This window comes from Galleria mellonella, unplaced genomic scaffold (genome assembly GCF_026898425.1).
Source record: "Galleria mellonella isolate WM207_F2 unplaced genomic scaffold, CSIRO_AGI_GalMel_v1 utg38, whole genome shotgun sequence".
NCBI classification, from domain to species: domain Eukaryota; kingdom Metazoa; phylum Arthropoda; class Insecta; order Lepidoptera; family Pyralidae; genus Galleria; species Galleria mellonella.
In genome coordinates, this window is record NW_026442090.1 from 748,021 (window position 1) to 771,471 (window position 23,451).

At 35.3% G+C, this 23,451-nt stretch overlaps 2 protein-coding genes across 2 annotated transcripts in view; one reads left to right on the forward strand and one right to left on the reverse strand.

Moving 5' to 3' along the window:
- Positions 1 to 246: 246 nt before the first annotated feature.
- Positions 247 to 12,443, forward strand: LOC113523109 (zinc finger protein 729-like). The gene is made up of 6 exons (XM_026908994.3): positions 247 to 345; positions 474 to 636; positions 4,577 to 4,709; positions 5,437 to 6,571; positions 7,492 to 8,377; positions 8,922 to 12,443. Exons 2-6 carry the CDS (start codon positions 517 to 519, stop codon positions 11,631 to 11,633), a joined length of 4,986 nt encoding a protein of 1,661 aa, XP_026764795.2. The 5' UTR covers positions 247 to 345; positions 474 to 516; the 3' UTR covers positions 11,634 to 12,443.
- Positions 12,444 to 14,886: 2,443 nt separating this feature from the next.
- Positions 14,887 to 23,451, reverse strand: part of LOC113523071 (actin nucleation-promoting factor WASL-like) — a 28,510-nt gene continuing 19,945 nt past the window's right edge. The window contains exon 11 of the mRNA XM_052897692.1: positions 14,887 to 23,051. Within this exon, the coding sequence (XP_052753652.1) occupies positions 22,863 to 23,051 (189 nt within the window). The 3' untranslated portion in view covers positions 14,887 to 22,862. The remainder of the gene's footprint in view (positions 23,052 to 23,451) is intronic.

Sequence of the window (23,451 nt, forward strand, 5' to 3'; positions counted from 1 at the left end):
ATTCAAAAATTCAATGAATATTTCTAATGTAGAATTTTAATTTGCTCAAGTTTTTTTTTGTATTAAATATTTATTGGGAGAAATATATTTAAATTTAATTATTAAATTATTATCATTCATAAGTGACTATAATATTTATAAATGACATTTAACAAAAAATAGATCATATTAAATCAATATATTATATTAAATCGAATACCTATATATTCTCTGATAGGTCTGCCAACAATTAAGGCCGTGAATATATCTATTTACTATTTTAATATTGGCAACAATCGATAAATTTCACATTTCTCTTTTCCCTATGCTCTCCAAGTTTGAGTGGTAATAATGCCGGTGAAGAAGGTAGATTTTATAAATTTCCTGATGTTGTAATCAATACAGTGATTTAGATATAATAAGCGAAATTCCTTGCACAATTTAACTATCGAGTGTTGAGAAAAAATATCCTTACATTTTCATATTGTTGGCAGATGTGATGATAAAATGATATGAAGTTTTTGAGAGCAAATCAATATGGCCCTCAAATTGGGAAAGTGCAGACTTTGTCTGAAGCTTGGGGATTTCTACTCCATCTTCACCGTCGACAATGCTGTTCAGTTGGCCGAGATGGTGATGGAATGTGCGCGGATTAAAGTGAGTACAGTTTACCTCAAAATATGCTTAATATTTAAATGTCGTGTCGTCATTTGAAACCAGACATGCTACATAAGCTTCGACTACGTTTGATTTAACATTATATTTGTTCTTTGTTTGATTCGTATTTTAAACATTATTAATGTCATTTATTTCGTAATTAAATGTTGAATCTCGTCCATTTATCAGTGAATACGATACATCAATTTCTATCAAATTGATAATGTCTTCTAAAGCGTGTAGTGAAAATCTCTGTGTACATACATATTCGCCATTGTTATTGAAATGAACTTTGACCATGAAATATACTCTTATTTCTCAGAATCTGCTCAATATGTGATTAAAATTAAAGCTCACTCACCTTGCACCACTTATTAGTGACCTGAACACAATACTACTCCATATTTATTGTATGTTAGCATAAGTATATAACTATTAATATATTTAGGGTTTTTTTGCTGAGCAATATATAAGCAATATATTAATATTTCTATATTTTTTTTATTTCTTACCTTACTTGCAAATGAAATCATTTATTCAGTTTGTTATTTCCAAAATTCTATTTATGTATTGACTTTATTTTTAATTAGCAATCTTTAAACATGATATTGTCATAAACACTTTCTTAATTAGTAATTAACCTACTTTATTTTAAAATCATTGCATGTTATTTTGCTTTTGCTTATTATTTATAATTATATTATTTGGTTAGATCTGCATTTAGTACAAGATTTTATATTATGTATTTTGCTTTCATTACTGCTTATTTTTAGCTTTCATTGTCTGTATGTTGTTTATTGGTTTCCTTAACTTTAACTGTCCATGTATTATATTATAATTCTTAACTTCTCTATCATTGTCTATTTCTTCTATCACTATCCTTCTATTTTGTTTTACATTACAGATCTTTACATCAGATGTCCAGTTTGTTACCAGTTTTTGCATTTTTATTGTGAATTTGCTTTTTCATATTTCTATGATTTAAAATTTATTCTACGAGGTTTGTCCGGAAAGTACGTATAAAAGTTTTTTAAAAATTTTATTTTACAATTATTCAGGTAAATCAATTTTATCCCCTTCAAAGTACTCCCCCTGTGACATAATGCACTTGTGCCAACGCCGTTTCCACTGTGAGAAGGCTCCTTGAAAGTCCTCTGGTTGTAGGTTTCTCAGCTGCCCTGTCGTAGCTTTTTTTATCTCATTTATGTCCCCCAACTGCCGCCCCCGAAGTACCAATTTGGTTTTTGGGAACAAGAAGAAGTCACACGGGGCCAAATCCGGCGAAAAGGGGGGGTGTTCGGTCACCGTAATGGAATTTTTACTCAAAAACTCACGGACAACAAGAGAGGTGTGGGCAGGGGCATTGTCGTGGTGAAGAATCCAACGCCCCTCTCGCGCCAATTCTGGACGAACTCGTGCCACACGAGCTTTGAGGCGTCTGAGCACATCGACGTAGAATTTTCCATCAACTGTCTGGCCTGGAGGGACGAATTCTTGATGGACAATCCCCCGAACATCGAAAAAAACAATCAACATTGTCTTGACATTTGAGCGGGATTTTCTTGATTTTTTTGTTCGTGGTTCCCCGGATGTCTTATCGAATTAGATCGGCAAAACTTTCACGGCCATTCTTGCCGAGTTTCGAGAGAAACTTGATTACGACGCGCTGCTCTTCAACGGAAGCGGGCTCCATGCCGACGGGGTTTCGTTAAGAGGTAACTTCACAGATGGCGTGACAAGCCAGTTCGCACCGCACGGCGGTCAGACCAGAACTGAAGCATTGTTAGGGACATAAGGAAGGGGTCCTGCGCTTACCTGGCCTCCCCACTCCTCTTTCTCGCATTCCAGAACACTTTTATACGAACTTTCCGGACAGACCTCGTATATTCCTGCCTTTTCTATAGTTGATTGTTAAAATTGTAATTTGTTAATCTAATTGTTTCACCACTTGTATTTAACTCCCATACATCTATGTGTTCTTCTTTAGATGCTTGTCTTTATAAATTCTTTGAAAGCCCAAATTTTTTTCAACTCTATGAAAATTTATTCAAAATATTGTCTATAGCTATTATGTTTGATATATTTTGTTGAAAAATATGTGTATTTATTTCATCTACAAATTGTCTATTAATTTGCACTAGTATAATAGGATTTAATATAGCATTACTTTTCTTGTCAACTAGAATAAAAAAGGTTTAATTAACATTTTTGTCATGATTGCATTTCATTGTCTAAAATTTCTTTCTGACTTTTGACATTTTCTCTTTTTTGTAACTCGATTACTTTTTCAATTATCTTATCAAGATCGACTACAAATACTCTTCTTTATTCATCTGCAGTTAACTTTGAATTTAGAATAACATTTTTTGTAGTTTTGTGTAAAAGTTAGTGGCAGTTAATTTTGGTTATTGACTAGTTAGTTTATTTAATTTGAAGTTCTCTGCTGCTTGCCTTGTCATATGGATTGCATGTTTTCTTTAAACTTCTTAGTAACATTTATTACCACATGGATTGGTTATTCTTGATTATAATAGTCATTTGGCAGATGGTTTTTTTATTGACTTTTTGTCTATTTCAAAATGATTTTGCAATTAATGTTATTTTCTAATTTTCTTTTTTTATAATTCAATTGATTTTCAGTGTTTCTGTTAAGAATTATAGATGTTCTTCTTCTACTGTCTTAAGCTTATGACATTTATTATTATATATCTATAGACTTAGTAAATTCCAAAAAAGTCGTGTTTGCTTCATTAAAATACTAGTTTCATCTTTAATTTTTAGATAAAATATTTTCCAATAGTTATACAGACTCTATTTGTAGATTTTGTTGCTCTTTTTCTGTTTGCTATTGTTTTATATAATATCTTGTTTTTAGATTTATTTTCATATTCAGTACTAATCTTAGTTCTTTAGTTATTTATTTTGTTACTTTTTTTATGTAAAACATTTGCTCTTTCCTTTGTTTTAATATTTGTATGTGTCTTTCTTGTCAGTAGATATTTCGGTTAAGCTTATCAACCTGTTGTATTTCTTTTCTGTTTTCAAGATTTTAATCTCTTCATTATTTTTAAGTTTCCTAGCTTTATTATGTATAAGATAGTTTCATATCGTTAAATTTTTAAGTGGCTGATTTTTATAATTTTCTCTATGGTTGTTCATATATTAGGGTTTTCTATTTTTTTAATTGACAGTGATACATTTCAGTTTCATGAGTAATTACTATAGGTTTTGGAGTTATATGTATTTATATATAGTCCCCGTATATCATTCTCATTGGAACTCTTAATGAATCAGGTCTTATGTGTTATATATTTAAATGATAATTACGTACCTATTATGTACCTTCATAAAGTTTCAGCCAATTGAACTCTGTTATTTATTAGCATTTTATATGTGATAGAAATAAAATAAACACTAAATGTTAAATGGAGCAAACCATTCAAATCGGTTAAGCTGTTTCTGAGACTAGCATGTACAAATGTACAGACAAACAGACAAAAATTCTATAATCATTATTTTGGGTTCATTGCATTCATCAAGCGTATAATTGTTTTTCAATTTATTTTTACGCACGAAGCTGAAATAACATGATAGTGAGATTCTAAACCAGCCAATAAGAAATCATTTTAGCGGTTAGGTGGTGCAGTAGTCTCGTGCGTGCCGGCAAGATGGCTTGGCTCCAAAACACGAAAATATATTTAATCTGAAAGAAAAAAAAATCTTGGGTCTGAAAGGGTTATATATTTTCCATGTACAGACAGGGACTACTTACGATTATATTATATGTATGCTTCAAAATCATTCAAAACTTATATATGTATTGATCAATTGAATATTTTACTTTTTAGTCACACAATACATGCACACAAATATTTTTCTTACCAACAATAATATTGTTAAGTGCTAAAAAAACAATTTAACGTACACATAACAATTTCAGGTGTTCGAAGGCGATGGGTTACCAGACAAGATTTGTTCTGAATGTATCCAGAAGTTAAGCAGCGCCTATATATTCAAACAACAGTGCGAAAGATCAGATCAAGAACTACGACGGAACTATGTCCCACCGCCCGGTATTACGCCTATTGTCTTGTTTTATGCTAGTATTGAAATCGCAAACAAGCTGACATGGAATAGAATGGAAAATGACAGTTATACGTTATAAAATACGTTTATACATATAAATAACACCCTAGAACAGTGATTCTCAACCACTGTGCCGCGGCACTTTTGTGTGCCGCCAAATTTTAAAAGTGTGCCGTCAAATTTTGCAAATATTAAAAATTTTTGTCGTAAACTATTTATGCAGTGTGTTGTAGTAAGTAAATAATTTTTATCTTTTTCTTTGTGTGCCGCCAAATTTTGAAATCGTTAAATATGTGCCGCAACAAAAAAAATATTGAGAATCACTGCCCTAGAGTATAGTCTTTGTTATTAGTGTAATTTTTTATTCTTCTAAGAATTGCAAACAAGCTGATGGTCCACTTGATGATGATGATTGCTTCAGGGTAGGTACACGAATGGACAGTACCCAAGTAAACGACCGGGCTTCATCTTTACTGGTCATCTCTCACGCCCCGTCAGTGTATACCGATAGCGCGGGCGGGAATACCATTTCATTATCATCCATTAAAAAAAAAAATTACATATCTTATTAATCATCGCACAGGCGGAATTGCCATTCTATTATCATGCATTAAAAAAATGGGACTAATAGCGTCCGTTACTAATAAAAATGTTTCAAATAATAGTTAAGGAATTTATCTTTCTGAATATCGTAATCAATGGTTTTCTTTACAGGTTTCAGTGACACCCCTCCATCGACCAACAGACAAAGCAGTGACTCTGCATTTTCTGGACACACCGAACACTCTGGCCAAGTCAAACCGTCTTCATCAACCGATAGCAAAACAACGCCCAATCGCAAGCGAAGTCACGGCAGTATCGACAATGTTTCGGTCACAAGTCGGTCGCACGACAGACCCAGTAGCACCAAACGGGTCGAAGAACTCAGGAAATCGCAGAAAAGAGCTAGGCTCAATTCAGAGAATACCGATTCAGATTTCGATTACAGTGCCTCGCAGTTCTCGGCCGAAACTGACTCTGATGAGCCCTTGTTAAGGACAGACTACAAGTGTGAAAAATGTGACAGGTCATTTAAATCGGTTAAAAGTCGCTCTGCACATATGAAAACACATTCCGGTGGAAAAGCATCTCTCGGTGAAAATGCAGTAGTCAACATCCCAAAGAAGAAGGTTTTGGAGGACGCTATGGACTCGGATAGTAAATTGAATTGTGAAAAGTGTGGGAAAACATTCAAATTGAAGATTATGCTGAAGCGGCATTTAGAGACATGTGAGACTAGTCCCCACAAGATACTAATGGAGAAATTAGACAAGTCACCGCAGAAAGAACTGTTAGTGTCGTTACAACCGATCGACATGTTACAGGCACGGAGGCTCGACTGTGAAATATGCACGACGAAATTTAAAACTATAGACAATTTACGCAAACACATGCGCGTGGTCCACGCCGCTGTACTCAAAAGGGATCGCGCCGAGCCAAAAGAAGAGAAAGAAAACGGACTAACCACTGTTCCTTGTTTATTTTGTCAGAAGCCCTTTCAAGATTACTATGGGCACAGTGAGCATTTTTTGAAATGTCCACAAAAGAGAAGTTTAGAAAGTTACAGTTGCCCCATATGCCATAAAGTGTTATCAAAAATCAATGTATATATTCTTCATATGAAAAGCATGCACTTTGGAGAACGGCTATTGGATGAACCAATGGATGAATCGACTTCAACGCCTAAGGCAGAGTTTTTTGAATGTCGCATGTGTAGTAAGAGATTAGCGAGCCAAGAGTTGCTTATTACACATTTAGCAAGTCACATGTCCAATATGGATAACAATGCTGCTGTGGATGATGACTCAAGGTGAGATCTAACAAACTATAACACAGTTGTCGTCAAGATTATAATTAATAGAGTCCTCACTTTTTAGTCACAAGTTAAAATCTTTGCTGTCCAGGCAGTTCGCCTGTGGAACTCACTACCTGCGTTTCTTTGGTGCGCTCAAACTTTCAGTAGCTTAAAACCTCTGTGAAATCCCACTATTGCATGTGTGCTGCCAGTGATGATTTGTGGAACCGAAACATGGTTCTGCATGATTGCCTATATACAATCTTCTATTAAAAAACTTCAAGTCACTCAGCGGGCTATGGAGTGGGCTATGCTTGGAGTTTCTTTGCGTGATAGAATTTTACTAGAGGGAGACTTTGTACCGTAAAGCAGTTGTTTGCATGGCTGTGTTTCGGTTTGAAGGGTGGGATATGGCGTGAATTTACTGGGTACAGAGGAATAACACCTGAGTCCTCAGGAATGGCAATGCATAGGGGTTATCATGGGCGAAACAGTATACTCTGTTATGTCCATGGTACTGCTCATGTCTATAGGCGACGGTTACCACTTTCCATATAAATAAAAAATGAGTATATCCGTAAAAGAACCAAAATAACCGTCATAGCTCAAAGATAAGCAAGCTGAAGTGGCAATGGGCTGGTCACATAGCTCGATGAACCGACAACCGATGGGGAAGCAAAGGTTCTTGAGTGGCTACCGCGTATGGGTTATAAACAGAATATGTAGAACTAAAATGGAGTGACGACCTGAAATGCATTGCAGGGAGTCAGTGGATGCAGGTGGCTCAGGACTGTTCTTTATGGCAGTCTATGGGGGAAGCTTATGTCCAGCAGTGGATGGATAATGGCTGAAATGATGATGATGAAAGTTTAAATAATCAAATAAATAGGAGCAAAGCAGAATGATTAAAACTAATAATAAATATTTTGTTTCAGAGCAAGTACACCAATTGACTCGATATCTGTCAATTCATCGTACAGCAACACATATGGACCAAAAGGAACACTGAATTGCTCACAATGTGACAAGTCGTTTAAATACAAAAAAGCTCTCGAAACCCACGAATTAAAACACTCAACTGGAGAGATAGATATAAAAGTGGAGCCGCCAGATAAGTCAGCATCAACAAGCCTTTTGTCCGAGTCACAGCTACAACTGCCGCGAGCTGAGAATTCAGAGTCAGAGTCTAGTCATGATGAAGCCGAGGATAATACGTGTGATATCTGCGAGAAGCAGTTCTCGTATAGACGCTTGTTACTGCAACACAAGCGTACCAAGCATAATATGAGTTCGGGCACAAAGCGAGCGAAGATCACCTTAAAGGACTGCATGGTCCGTTGCTTGATATGCGACATCGAGATGAAAGTGAGCGCAATCAACGAGCACAACCAGAAGCACATAACTGTAAACATCAAGCCAAGAAATATGTACACGTGTGGAGTGGTCGAGTGTGCGGAGAAGTTCAAGAGTTGCAGTGCACTAGCGAATCACATAAAACTAATACACAGGTTGAAACAGCAGCCTAAACAGTCACAGAAGCTCCCGAGGCTAGAGGGTGGGTCGGATCTGGCGGATTTTTGCGAAGTCGTTGTGACTAAAACGGAACCCCTGGACACGCTCCAGAGTCACAACGGCTTTGGAGAGGTTCCAGTTACAAATGGCGAACAGGCGGCCGGACCCCTGGTCAATATGAGTGGGTTCACATGCACGATATGCGGGAAGGTGATGGGCACGCTCATATCATTGAAGAGACACATCAACTGGCATACCAATGTTGGGAACAATATAGAGAAAATGATAGAATGTTTTGTTTGTAAGGAGGTAAGTTTCTAAACTATATAAAAGCTTGCCATTACATATTTCGTTAAAGACGTGATATTCTGACATATTGTGGGAAATGGCTGTCTGTTTCCTGCAGCTTTCACTATGCGGAAATCGGTTAATACTCATTTTCATGGCGATTTCAACAAATCTCTTCATATTTTATGGTCGATGTCAGTTTTGTTAAGTATCTATCTATAATAATAATTTATTTATTAGCTCGAAATGCGGTAATAATGGTCTTAAATATTATTGATCTACACATTTCGCCTTATGTAAAGGCATGCAAATTTAGTATTATAATTTAGTGGCTTACGTATATTAATAGCCTAGTAGGAGTCAATCCATGAATATTGGCAGCCGCACACATACTAATGGTAGCAGAACTAAACAAATACAAATACAAACATAATGCTCATATACACTATAAAAAGGCCTACTACAAAATATTTCTTTAGAATAAACAGTGGTGATAATCAGTTGGTTTTTCTTTATACAGAAAAATACTTCCACATTAATAAATTAAATAATAATTTGATTTCAGAAATTCCGCTTCCAATGTCACTACAAACTGCACATGCGTGAACATTACCGAGACACAAATCTGGATCCCAAGTTCCTCACGTGCTCCATCTGTAATCGCAAGAGCAAGCATCTACGTGCCGCGCAAGCGCACATGAACTTCCACAAGCAAACGCGGTTCAAGAACAAAGACTATCAGTGTTCCATATGCAAGAGGGTGTTCCAGTATAGGAAGGTGTATCTATCACACATGGCCATCCATTACAAACGAGGTGAGAGCGTCCAGAACACTATTGTAGGTGATGTAGTACCAAATAATCTCGATAGAACTATTTTTGATGGTACACACACATGCCATCTTTGCAAGAAAGTTTGCGACTCTGAAACTTCCCTAAAACATCACATCATATGGCACAAATCGAAAACTTCGCTCTTTGGTGCTCGTCACGAGTGCTATGTTTGTCAATTAGTCTTCACAAATAAAAGGCGATTGGAACTACACATCAGAAGTCACTATGAAGATGAGAATGGACCGTACAAATGTCAAATTTGCGGTAAAGGCTACATAGACGAGGAGTACTTTAAAAGGCACGTAAAAGGTCACAACTTCGACCATCAATCGCACAAGAAGAGAATAGAAAAACTTAGGAAAGACAAAGTGAAATGTCCTATTTGCGCTCGTTACTACCCAGACTTGGTGAAGCTTATTCGCCACCTGAGGCGAACTCATCCAGAGAGCAAGATGATTAAAGAGGACCCTGATGCACCACCGCCCATTTATTATTCTTGCAAACTATGCGCAAAGGTATTCATGGATGAAAGAAGACTGCAACATCACGAGGAAGCTCATTTACGGAAACCAGAGTTCTTTAAGTGTAAATTCTGTGGTAAGAAAACTATATCCTTGAAAAACCATCGAATTCACATCAAGGGACACTTGTGTGAAAAACATTTGGACAATCCACTGCAGTGTCCTCATTGTGAGGAGACATTTATTAAAGGGTACGGTCTCCATCATCATTTGAGGGACGCCCACGGTATCAACGAAACTTGGATCGCCGACCGCAAGGAGCAAACCCTGGATGGACCACTGAAAGAATTCCAATGTTCTATTTGCTTTAAAATATTGGCCAGTAAAGGAAACTTTGAGCGGCATATCGACTACCATAACTCCTTAAGATGCAATTACTGTTTTGAATATTTCAGCACACTTCGATTCCTAGAAGGTCACTTATCATTTAGTTGCGATAAGAAAAAATTGATAGGGGATAGTGAGATCTATCCAAAGAAAGTGAAATGTCATGTTTGCTATAAGGCGTTCCATTTACAAGTGAAATTGGATTGTCACTTGCGAACACAACACAATATTAAAGTGAACAAGGAAGCATCTTCGGGCAGAAAAGACATAGTGTGTGACTACTGCTTCCGCGTATTCGAAAATGAAGACGCGTTAACCACACACAAACTGTACCACCGCACAATTGGCTACTACGGTTGCCTTTACTGTAAGAGAAAGTTCAATACAATGACTCTATATCGGAAGCATAAGAACTACCATTACTCGCAACTGAACGTGGACAATCCGACCAAGTGTGAACACTGTGACGAGACATTCGTGGCCTTCCGAGAAATGATATACCATATGCGGGATGAGCACGGCGACAATAAGGAATGGATAGTCATGCCCAAGGAGTCAATAGAAGAGAAATGTCCCATTTGCAACAAGATATTTTACAATTTACACAAACATCTAACTTACCACGAGGAGAACAGGTGCAAAAAGTGCGGTGAATACTTCTACTCGAGGATAGACTATGATAATCATTTGTGCGCCATCGAAAGCGACGATGATGGTGTGGAAATCGTCGACGGTACGTTCCAACCGAAATACGAAGAGTGCAGGTTCTGCTTTAAACCTGTTACAAGGAAGAATAGCAAGCGACTCCACAATCAGATACACCAAGTATCCGGCGCCATCTCTTGTCGGTTCTGCACGTTGAAGTTCAAGACAATGGAAGCGTTCAACATCCACGCGTTCTCGCACAGAAGTCGAAAGTACAACAAGAAACCCATAAAGTGTAGAAAGTGTGGCGAAAAGTTCGTCAAGTACGGTGTATTTATTAAACACATGAAAAATGAACACAAGTCCTTGAAGAAAATGCATTATCGAGCAGTAGTGAAGGCGGAACGATGCGTCGTGTGTGGCGATGACTTTCCGAACCTACACAACCACTACCGCGCACACCTGCAGAACCAGTGTCACGGTTGCAATAAGTACTTTACTTCATATAAACTGTTCTCACAACACGAATGCGGCAAAGAGGACGCCGATCCGTCGAAAGTGTTCACTTGCGATGAGGATCTCGTCGCGCTCATCAATTCTTACATTCCAAAAGATGAGAAGGACGATGAGAAGTATTACGGGTACAATGATGACGAAGAAGAAGGAGAGGACGAGCCTTTTGAAGAGAATAAGTCCCAACACTCTCAACAGAGCGAACCGATTGATGATGAGCAGGAACATAAGAATGTTAAATTTTTCACCGAATCTCAAGACGAGGAGAGCCAAGACGAGAGAATATTGCATGATATGGTACAGTCGCCCATAATATCGGACGTTCTTTCACTGTATCAGAAAAAAGAAGACAATGATTGTGAAATAGTTAATTTAACAGATGATGACTCTATGGATGTGGATGTGAGTGTCCCTGTCATTACAATCGATGATGATTAATTGTAAGTTATTGATTGATCAATGAAAATGTGGTGTATATTTATACGTGTAAAGACTTTAAATTATTAATAAGTCAGTAATGATGTAGTAAGACGAGATAGGCAACAAATTAATATTTATAGTAGATATTTTATATTGATTTATGACTATGGTGTACTGTAGAAAGTAAGCATTAAAATTATTGTTTTAGGTCTTGTCTGTATTATTTGTTGTATAAAAATTATGAAAGCATAGTGTAATGAGTAAATGTGATTATGAATGCTGGATATAAGAGGAGGCCAGGGTTTTTATGGACGACAGAGGCGTGCTCACGAAATTGTTAAACTTTGACGCCTCTTCGTTGATTCCTCTCTTAATATTACATTTGAATGTTTTAAAGCGGAAATATTTGATCTTCAAATTTGAAGTTAATTCCAATGAAAATTTTATAAATCATGATAGATAATGATCTGGCACTTTTACTTATGAATAGGTGTATAAACTTACGATGTTCCCTTTGCTAGCCACTGCTAGCGTGCATTTGTTCGTATTTTAATAAAAACAAAATTATGTGAATAATTAATTTAGTCCAATAAATAACGAAATTATATAATGTGTGTAATAAATAGTTCGTTTCCTGAAACGTAAATGCATGAATCTGTATATAATAATTAAGTTTTAATATAAACAAGGAATTATACCAGCTAATGGGCTGCCATATGTGTAACATATGTTATTATGCCATAAACCGTTATTAGTTCCAATAAATGACGTGAAATATGAATGTACTCTGATTTATAATTAAAAGTGAATAAATCTTATCTTTATTTATATGCATTTTTATCAATTGTTTTCTATTAAGAATTCGATACAGGCAGCATTATTTCTACTGCCAGCTCACTGCGGCGCCTAACTGACACTAGATCTGTCTCATCACCAATGTAAAATATATAAGGCGCCCATTAGACGATTCATTTTCTTATCGATTTTGCCAAGCTCTTTATTAGTGCTGAAATATTGAACGTGTATAATGCTTAGATAAATATTTATAAATTTGATGGATGTATGATGGCAGTCTAGATATGTTCATGATAGAAGCATTACCTGATAAAGTCTTAAAGATCTGTGAACACGAGAGATAATCCGGAATCAAACTGAAATTTGAAAACTTATATAAGTACAAATAGGACTGGAGATCCGTTAGGCATATATGCTGCAATGCTGACTGTGAAAATCTACTGCGTTTAGAAACATGAGTATTTAGAAAAAATATGGAATTCTCAAAACTTGGTCGTCACACCAAATCACTATGTTGCTACTTTCCTTTGCTTCTACTATTCGAAACATGAACATTTGCGTTTGTAAATGATACATAATAAAATAAAGGTGGGAATTCAAAAGCTCCAGATGCCCGTCCTGTCTCGTAACGAAAAAACTTATTTCGGTTTGGAATAAAATTTGTGGACTTTTGAATATGCAAATTAATATACGAATCAGGGGTAAGCATGGTCTAAAAATGTGGATAAAGTATTTGATAGATGTATGTATAAAAGACGTGTATACATATCTATTGGATGTGGCAATCTAGCATGCATAGGACTGAATTTTTATATTTTATGTAATCAACTTCAATTTTTAGTTGGTAACTTCACCACTGCCTCAAATAATTGCTATCAATAAATTTACAAACTTCATTTACTCATAAAAAGATGGGTTACCATTTATATTTTACTAGGTATTAAAGAAAGTAAAGACTGTTGGAACGTGGGCAATCCAGAATATAAATTTATATAAGTTTAGAATACTGAATTTTAATTGAAAATAACGAGAAGACATTGTATATACATGTTTGTGTAACATTCGTTATACATTTTATCCCCTCATTACATGTACAGGAGGGAATAAATTTATAACTATTTTACAATGGGGTCGATTCTTAGGTGTCATTTCACTTGCCTATTTTAATTCGATATTTTTGCGAATTTTTTTTTAATGGACCATCGTATACTAAAATTATAATAATTCTAAGTCTATTAGAAACGGGTTCATATTGGTCGTTAAAATAAATATTATGATTATGTGATATCAAACTGGAATTTTAGCTATTGAAATATTTTTAGACAAATGACTCCTTAGTATTGATGCTAATGTATGTATTATAAAATTAAAATAATGTAATTTTTAATTAGGTAGTGTGGTCTGGTCACATTTTATAAAAGATTGGATAAGGTGAGTTGGGTCATGTTAGGGCTTATACAGACGAGTAGTACTTTGTCAGAGGCAATTCTATTTCGTTTGTTATTAGCCGTTGGCAAGGGACCACTCGTCTGTTATACCCTTACAAGTCGATGCATTGTTGGAGCGGACAGCATTATTGGCATGTCTAGCTAAATAGCTTGCACAGACCCGGGACAATTCGCAAGCGAGTCGGTGACAAGATTCCGGCAAAATATAATTTTATCCACTATGCACAACAAGCCCTCGTCTGTGCAAGTCTAAAATAATACTTGATAATTCTTTTTTAAGAAATAGATAATTTTGTAAATGTTTTTTTATTACGACGTTTAGTTATCACAGAATAGGTACCTTTTGTCACTGCTCCTACAGTGTGATCAAGAGCGATTAGATTTTGCCAAAGCGTATGGATAGCTTGTATAAATCTCTTATGTACCTAATATGTGGTAGGACGCTAAGAACTTGTTACTTTCGATTTTATTGAAGGATAAAAATTTTTTGCTTGTGATACATAATGTTGCTAGAAATTTATTTTATTTCGAACTTTAATCTTTCTTTTATTGATAGATTTACTTTTTTTTGTAACGATGTAAGTTGTTGAAAATAGAAAATAAATTATGACTACTATAAATCGTTTTATTTTGAATTAGCTTTCGAAAATTTATTGTAAAATAAATAAAAAAATACTTATATTACTTGATATGAGTATCTGCCAGCTGATTATGCCAAAAACAATTAGCATGTCCTAAGTCTAGTATAATTTTTTTTTAAATCATGCTGTTTCTTTAGACGAAAAATTCCGTTTTAGTAATAAAACAAGGACACTATTTTTTTTATGCAACTTACAATGGCATACTGACGGTTTATTTGATGGAAAGTTCTAACCTTCCCCTACAGCCATAAACAGAACCATGGACATAATACTACATCATACTAAGTCTATGAATAGTGTGTAAATGTGTGCGCGTATGCATGTGTGTAATAATTTCGATTTCACCAATCAAAAATTAGGAAATCATTTCTGAAAAAAAAAAAACTATAGTGTTTTATAATATTTATTTAGCCAACGTAGTGTTACAGGTGGTAATAACATGATTTAGTTAGTCAACATTTGGCATGTATGGTACATTGAGACGATAACAATAAAAAACATAAATTATAAAAATAGCTTTTCGCCTTTTTACAATATACAAGTTATATGCTAAGAATAATTACATGCCCTATATTAATATATATTTAACAGAGCTAAAGCGATATTTATTAGCACGCATTTGTGATCTGCGTTAAATCTTTGGCCGTCTCGAACGTTTGTTGATCTTATTCCATTTTTGAAAATGTACTTCACAAAATTAATTTAAACATATAGATGTTCATATTTTACTATTTTTTTTTATGACTGATCGATTTTCAACGGCCAAATTATTTAAACCACGTGCTTCAAATAATATTGTAGGGTAAGTGCTAAATTAGTTTTGTAATTAAACGTGCTATGTGTGACATCGAATTGAAATTATTTTTGTATTAAATAAATTAGGTCTAATTCATGACACGACAGTTGCATAACTTGAATTAATATTTTTGTTCATAGCACTCAGGCACAAACTGAAAAAGTTGGGCGATTGAATGGATTTAATAAATATACTTTAATGTAAGCTTACACATACAAGAGTCAAGACGATCGTATAAAACAAATATGGCGTCTGTAAATTTAATAATTTATAAAAAAAAATTTTTCTACTTTAAAGTTTAATTAATAAGTAGTAAAGTTTTTGTTGTGACATCGTCACTTGTTGCGTCACTATCTTATCATGAATTAGACTCCATATTAAACCGGGCTTCACCACATTTATACGAAATCACAATGAAAGTCATAATTTAAAATTATAATATTTGTTACATTAGATACGATTATGAAATAACTTTCAATAACTATAATAATATTATATACACATATACAGTCATTAATATGTAAGCATTCAATACAATAGAGTCGACAAATCACGTATTACTTATAATAAAAGAAAAAAGTCAAATATATTTAAATAAAGTGAGCCTTAACAGTGACTCCTAATTTCACATAAACGAGGTGGTCGCTTGAAACATTTCTCTTAAAAGTTGTAAAGTCTAAGGAATTATTATTCACAATTTAATAATTATTTCTGATATTTCAGCAATGCGTAGATTTTACAACATTTAATAACAAACACAAGTCTAAATAAATACATTTATGGTCATTTTTAATTAAAAAACTATCGGTGCCATTCCAACGTATAAATCCAATAAAATATAATTGTCTATGCATACATGCATACTAGCGGGCACGTTGCTATTGCCCATTGCCTATATTGCATGTTGCCCAGTACGGCAAACTGAATATTTGTTGCTGGTTTAACGTTTTAACACATTTTACCATTAGTTTGCCTGGCTGGCGCCTCCTAAATCGGGCCCTGAATTAACAACCAAGTTTTTACTGTTTACAAATTTTATTTTGTTGACTATATGTACTTGAATTGATGCGTTAGAATGGATATTAGTTATAAATAACCTTATAATATTTTGCAGTTCCCTGAGAACACTGTTTTTTTTTTAATTACCATATAAAAATATGTGCAATTAAATTAATATGCAATCAACATACAAGACTATATAGTAATAGAAGTAAAACAACAAACCATAGAGAACTGCAAAAAGTTACGGATGAAATATTTCATTACCCCCGTTACTTCTAAACGCTAGTTTAGTCAGGCATTAATCAATTAATATATAAATCCTGTTTACCCGCGTAAATGTGTTAATACTGGATATGCTATTTTGTATCAGATTTTACTAAAACCTGTTTAAACGTTAACACCTAAATGTATTTCATACTAGCTTTCAAATTTATTATAAGTATTAGCAGTGAAAAAAAAAAATTTCTAACCAGTTGTCCAATAGACACGTCTAAACGTCAATGCGTCCCAAATAATCATGTAATTGTTTGGAACATGCAAGCCGTTGGACCACTGGTTGTTTTTTACACTATGATATTATGAATATTGCCATAACCGGCGCGATTTTAAGTAAGGGGGCAATGCTTTAAGAACGTCGTCAGATAACGCGCGCAAAATTTTATTCATACGCCTTCTAATTGTAGCATTAATTTGACTAGTTAATCCCATCAACACCTTATCCCAATAGGCACTGAACACTAGCGCTAACACTTGGCACACCAATCACTCATCTTAATAGCTAAATACTCGAACGGTGTTGGCGAGAAATAGTTGAGCAGTGTCTGGAACTTAATATGTATGATTTAGTACAAATTTGTCTAAAGAGGAAAAGTTCAAAGACTTGCAATTATTAAATTTACTATTTTATATTGAGCACAGTCTGAAGAACTCTTTCCTACTATACGCCTAACAGACAAGTTAAAGCAGATTAGTGCGTTTTGAGATGTACTAAAGGCGCTGGACCACTGGTTGTTCCTTACACTGTGGTAACACACGTGATTCGTGCAATATGTATTAAAAAAAACATACAGCACAATCTATGGTTTTACTTGTTTTTTCCCGCGACATTTACGCGCGAAACTGAATAAGTATAATCATAACCTCTGTAACATAAGATACAATTCGAATATTCTATTCATTATTATACTTTTTAGAGTTGACAGGTTTTTTGGTCTGTACTGTACACTACCATTAGATATGCTTTATTAACATTATTGTTTATAAGTTGTATCATAAATTATTTAATTTATGAATTTTATCTACCATTTTTGTCCAACACCGTTCTAGAATATAAATTTTCACAATTATTACTTCCACACAACCATATGTCATAGAATTTATTAAAATTCTGTATCAAATTCTGCCATTTACGGTGGAACGAATTGGAATTTTCATAAGACAGAAATAAATTATTGTCAGGTCAGAGGTTAACTAAATCTGATATCTACCATTCGATATCTGACTTGATTTTTATAAATTAAAAAATCAATTTCCGCCATCTAATAAATTAAATAAACAATAATTAATCTGTCCTTATAACATCAATCTGTACTTTCGTTCAAAACACAATTTAGAATTCTTAAAAGATAATAGAAAAAATATGCTTATAGGTGGATATAATAATAAAATATATGATTCTTTAAAATTTAGGTTTAAACATTTTTTTTATATTGAATAATTTTTTTTAATAATTTATCCTTTTGGACAGGCTACGACCATAGGCCATTCTGCCTCGTCTTTAGTAATTATATTGTATGATTATAGTGTATTAGTAGTAAGAATTTACTAATAACGGATAAAGCGGAGGTATAAAACCATACAGCCTAATGTTTTGATAGTACATCTCAATTGAAGGCATTTAAAAAAAAATTATTAAGGGATAAAAAGTACACATCTAATAGAAGTGTCAATTAATAAATTTAAATGTTGTAAATAATTTTATTTTTTATTATAAACGTTTATTTTTATTTCCACAAATTATTTTATATTACTTTTAAGATAATAAAGCGAATCAGCAATATAAGAATATGTTGAAAGTCCATACAAAGTACTGCTTACTTGTAAAATAAAAACAACAGATACAGTTGCCATATTGCATGTAAAATAAAAAAAAAAATACTGACCACTAAACCATTATACTTATAACGTTTGTCAATATATAAAGATAAACATTTAATAAACCTAGTTTTGTTATGGAACTCGAAACTTTTGAGCTAAATTTTTAATTTGAGAAAATAACGTCAAAATATACTAATACGAATTTATTAGTGGTTATTTATTGATTTACATTATTTGTAGTTTTCATTTTTACTATTCCGGCGCGAGTATCTTTTCACGTAAATTCCAATTAAGATCGTCTATAACTTTAGTTTTTTTTTTTATGGATTTGACATTTTGTAATTTTTCATCTATCTTAGTAAGTAGCAGTGATTTTTATAGATAGTAATGAAATAGTCCTACTTGTGTTGTGACGTCATTTCCTTGATAATTTAATTAGATACATTAGTATATTTTTTTGTATTTGTCGAGTATTTTTAATAATAAATTATTTTTAAATACAAATTTTAACATTGAAGAGATTTAATCAAAGCTATCTTGGTATGTCCTTGTTTTTTGTGTAAATGGTATTTACAGATAATTTTACAGACATACTTAATAGTAGATTTTGTTAGACGTAATTTTTATCAGACTTATTAACTTTCTGGTTTTTCGAATTTCTTATTTGTATGTAAATACGTTTTAAATAAATTATTAATAATCGTATTATTCATTTATTGTTTAAAATGTGTTCAAAATTTTAAATCCGTTATCTTTATGAATTATTTTTGAAAATAAAAAAAGACAAAAGTTTAAAATTTGTTGTATTTTTTGTAATTAATACAAAATATCGAGCTTCGTTTTTATATGGAATAAAATCTTTAGAGTTGAAAATTTTATCTATGGCTTTCTATCTCTAAAACATGTTATTCTCGTTTACATTTTCCATATTTCCTTAATAAAGAAGTGTCATTTTTCCCGCCAATTTTTATACGAATTAAATTTCGAACACAATTTTGATGACAAAATGCACTTACCGATTTGTAGTCTTCATCAATACTAGTAATTATATAACTTTTCTATAACAATATACATAATAAATAATTAGATAAATGTGAGCTTTAAATTTTGAGCAGTAGATTTTTATATCAAGTTTCATCTGTCATGTTGATTATAGTGATTATAATCTTTGCATTATAATATTATACTGGTGACTGGACAACAACACCATAGATAAAAAATTTACTTACAGATTCACTAAACCGTTTAATTGTAAGAAGGTAATAATTAGTTATTTAACTGACTTAGACTCTAAAAATCCCTATATAGTTAGTTCTTTTACAATCAAATGCCAAGTGTCACCTGCACCATACTACAGCCCACAGACAACAGAAGCATTTTTTTTTTCATTTATATTATAATAAACGCATTATTTTTCTCTGCTAAAGCCAAATTATATGTCATTATCTTATTGCTCTTTTATGACTTCACCACATTCTGTCTTTCATAACTAAGAGATTTTTGTTTAGTACACCACAATGTACAGTTAATCGATCACAATATGAATACATTAGCTTTATAGGCACATATGGGTTCTTTAGTTATCCTATACGTATCGACTTTCGTTAATTGTCGCCATTGGACAAGGTAATATTATTAAAATAACAAACTGTTTACATTAAACACCAATTTACAATAGAGGGCATCAGAATCGGCACAATTGAAACTAAAAAACAGTTGTAAAATTTTTTAAGGCAGGGGAAATGTTACTCAGCTCACACTAAATATATTAAAAAAAAAAAAAGAAAAGATTGTTTAGTTAATACAAGGTGTACTATTGTCTTGTTATATACAAGACAAATTTTTACATTTGGACCACATTACCTGCTCACCATCAGGTGGGGTGTGGTCATTTTGACTAGCCCTTATAAGAAAAAAAAAAAGTTGCAACTAGGCTTTTGCTCTTAATACCTTTACAGAAGTTTTCCGTCTACGTAAAATGCCTCCTATTGTAAACGAATCGATATTATAAACAGACTTGATTAAATTCCAAAGTCTTCAATTATATTGGATAATACACATTTATTTCCAATTTTGTAGTTTCGAAATGTTCGAGAACAATCTAGACGTATATTACATGTCATATAATATAACGCTAGTGCAGACGCATGCGCATGCATATCTAAATCAGTAGAAGTCCAATTTTATGTGAACACGAAATATTTGGTCTTAAACCGCAGTAAAACTGCGTACTTTGGAGGTCTATCTTGAAACCATAGATGGTCTATGGTTTAGTGATAAACTTTGTGTTGCAATAACAATTGTTTTACTCTGTGGTTTATTTCAGAGCTTTTATATTCAGTCTGTATTTTGTAATAAGATAGAAAGATTCTAAATGTCTATAGACTATTCGCATTAGATTATAAGATAACGACTGGAAGTGGCTTCATCAGTCCTCCACACGTTGACCCACGATATGTCAATACAAGCCAGCACCGGTGTGTTGATTACATAAATAATGCACACACACGCAGTGAACACACTACTATGAATGTTTATATTTAGTAGGAGATATAATATTCTTTTTTTAAATTGCAATTTTCTAATTTTTTTTTTATACAACTTAGAATGGCAAACAAGCTGACGGCCCGCCTGATAGAAAGTGGTAACCGTCGCCTATACACATGAGCAGTACCATGGACATAACAGAGTATACTGTTTCGTCCATGATACCCCCATGCGTTGTCATTCCTGAGGACTCAGGTGTTATTCCTCTGTATCCAGTAAATTCACGCCATATCCCACCCTTCAAACCGAAACACAGCCATGCAAACACAACTGCTTCACGGTTGAAACACGAATGGGACAGAGGTACCCAAGCAATCGACTTTTGTACAGTCTCCCTCTGGTAGGAGGTAGTGTGTTATAAATTTCTACTATATAAATTGTATTTATATGTTAATTAAAATATTGCTTTACAAGATTCGATTACATTAAATCTGCTTGTTCGTACATATTATGAATATACGTGTGTTAGACCATCATGGATGAATGTGTAGTTATAAATTGTAATCATAGACATGCATTTAAATAGATGTCGCAACGTACTCTTGACTTCCACTTTTTCTAGTCAAGTATTTTTTTACGTCATAAAGTTTTAGCAAAATTTTACATCAAATTAGGTGAAAGATATGGCACTATTGACACATTCGTACAAATTCCGTAAGTAAAACCTGTCGCGTTATTCAAATATAGAATTCATTCGTATCACAATCAACTTTAAGTTTTATGACAAATAAATCATTAGCATCTTTTCAAAGGAGTTTCTATCGGTGACATTGAACATTTTTCCCAAAGCAGCATGTGTTGAAAAACGACAAGCAAATGTCGAATTTCAAAATAGCAGCTGGACATGTATTAGAAGCAATTGACTTTTTTTAACCCATGTACCTTTTTTTTATACAACTTCGAATGGCAAACAAGCTGACGGCCCACCTGATGGAGAGGGGTAACCGTCGCCTATAGACATGGGCAGTACCATGGACATAACAGAGTACACTGTTTCACCCATGATACCCCCCATGCGTTGCCATCCCTGAGGACTCAGGTGTTATTCCTCTGTACCCAGTGAAAAAATATTTAATATTATTCATTGATCATTATTTTAAAATATATACAGTTGGTGTCTGTTATTTCTTTTTGTTATAGATAATCGTCAACAAAAACACACAAAGAAAAAGAAAAAAAAAAAAACAGTAAATCGTTACCAAGTGAAAAATGCAAACAATTGAGTTGGTTAGTTTTGCGTGTACGCCAGCGATAGGATGCGGGGTAGCGGCGCGGGCGCTCAGTAGTCCCACTCGCCGTCGCTGGACTCGGGCTCGGAGGCGGAGTGCGAGTCCGAGTCGGAGTGGATGGCGCCCGAGCGCACGGCCAGCGCGCGCGCCAGGGCGCTCAGTAGTCCCACTCGCCGTCGCTGGACTCGGGCTCGGAGGCGGAGTGCGAGTCCGAGTCGGAGTGGATGGCGCCCGAGCGCACGGCCAGCGCGCGCGCCAGGGCGCTCAGTAGTCCCACTCGCCGTCGCTGGACTCGGGCTCGGAGGCGGAGTGCGAGTCCGAGTCGGAGTGGATGGCGCCCGAGCGCACGGCCAGCGCGCGCGCCAGGGCGCTCAGTAGTCCCACTCGCCGTCGCTGGACTCGGGCTCGGAGGCGGAGTGCGAGTCCGAGTCGGAGTGGATGGCGCCCGAGCGCACGGCCAGCGCGCGCGCCAGGGCGCTCAGTAGTCCCACTCGCCGTCGCTGGACTCGGGCTCGGAGGCGGAGTGCGAGTCCGAGTCGGAGTGGATGGCGCCCGAGCGCACGGCCAGCGCGCGCGCCAGGGCGCTCAGTAGTCCCACTCGCCGTCGCTGGACTCGGGCTCGGAGGCGGAGTGCGAGTCCGAGTCGGAGTGGATGGCGCCCGAGCGCACGGCCAGCGCGCGCGCCAGGGCGCTCAGTAGTCCCACTCGCCGTCGCTGGACTCGGGCTCGGAGGCGGAGTGCGAGTCCGAGTCGGAGTGGATGGCGCCCGAGCGCACGGCCAGCGCGCGCGCCAGGGCGCCCGCCAGCCCGTCCGCGCCGCCCGCGCCGCCCGCGCCGCCCGCGCCGCCCGCGCGCACCTCCGCCCGCGCCGGCCGCGACACCTGCGCACGCGCACACACACGCACGCTCACTACACTACCGCTCTCACTATTTGTATGCTACTTAGAACGGCAAACAAGCTGACGGCCCCCCTGACGACTGGAATTGGCTTCATCAGTCCTCCACACGTTGACCCACGATATGTCAATACAAGCCAGCACCGGTGTGTTGATTACATAAATAATGCACACACACGCAGTGAACACACTACTATGATTATTTATATTTAGTGAGAGGTGTTATTATTATTCTTTTTTTAAATTGCAATTTTCATATTTTTTTTTTATACAACTTAGAATGGCAAACAAGCTGACGGCCCCCTGACGGAAAGTGGTAACCGTCGCCTATACACATGAACAGTACCATGGACATAACAGAGTGTAATGTTTCGCCCATGATACC

What these genes read in the sequence shown, in the direction of transcription:
- LOC113523109 (XM_026908994.3), top strand. Translation starts at nt 517, where the DNA reads ATGGCCCTCAAATTGGGAAAGTGCAGACTTTGTCTGAAGCTTGGGGAT. An exon ending in GAACTATGTCCCACCGCCCG is followed by an intron (nt 4,710 to 5,436) that starts GTATTACGCCTA and finishes TTTTCTTTACAG; the next exon opens with GTTTCAGTGACACCCCTCCA. An exon ending in AATGTTTTGTTTGTAAGGAG is followed by an intron (nt 8,378 to 8,921) that starts GTAAGTTTCTAA and finishes ATTTGATTTCAG; the next exon opens with AAATTCCGCTTCCAATGTCA.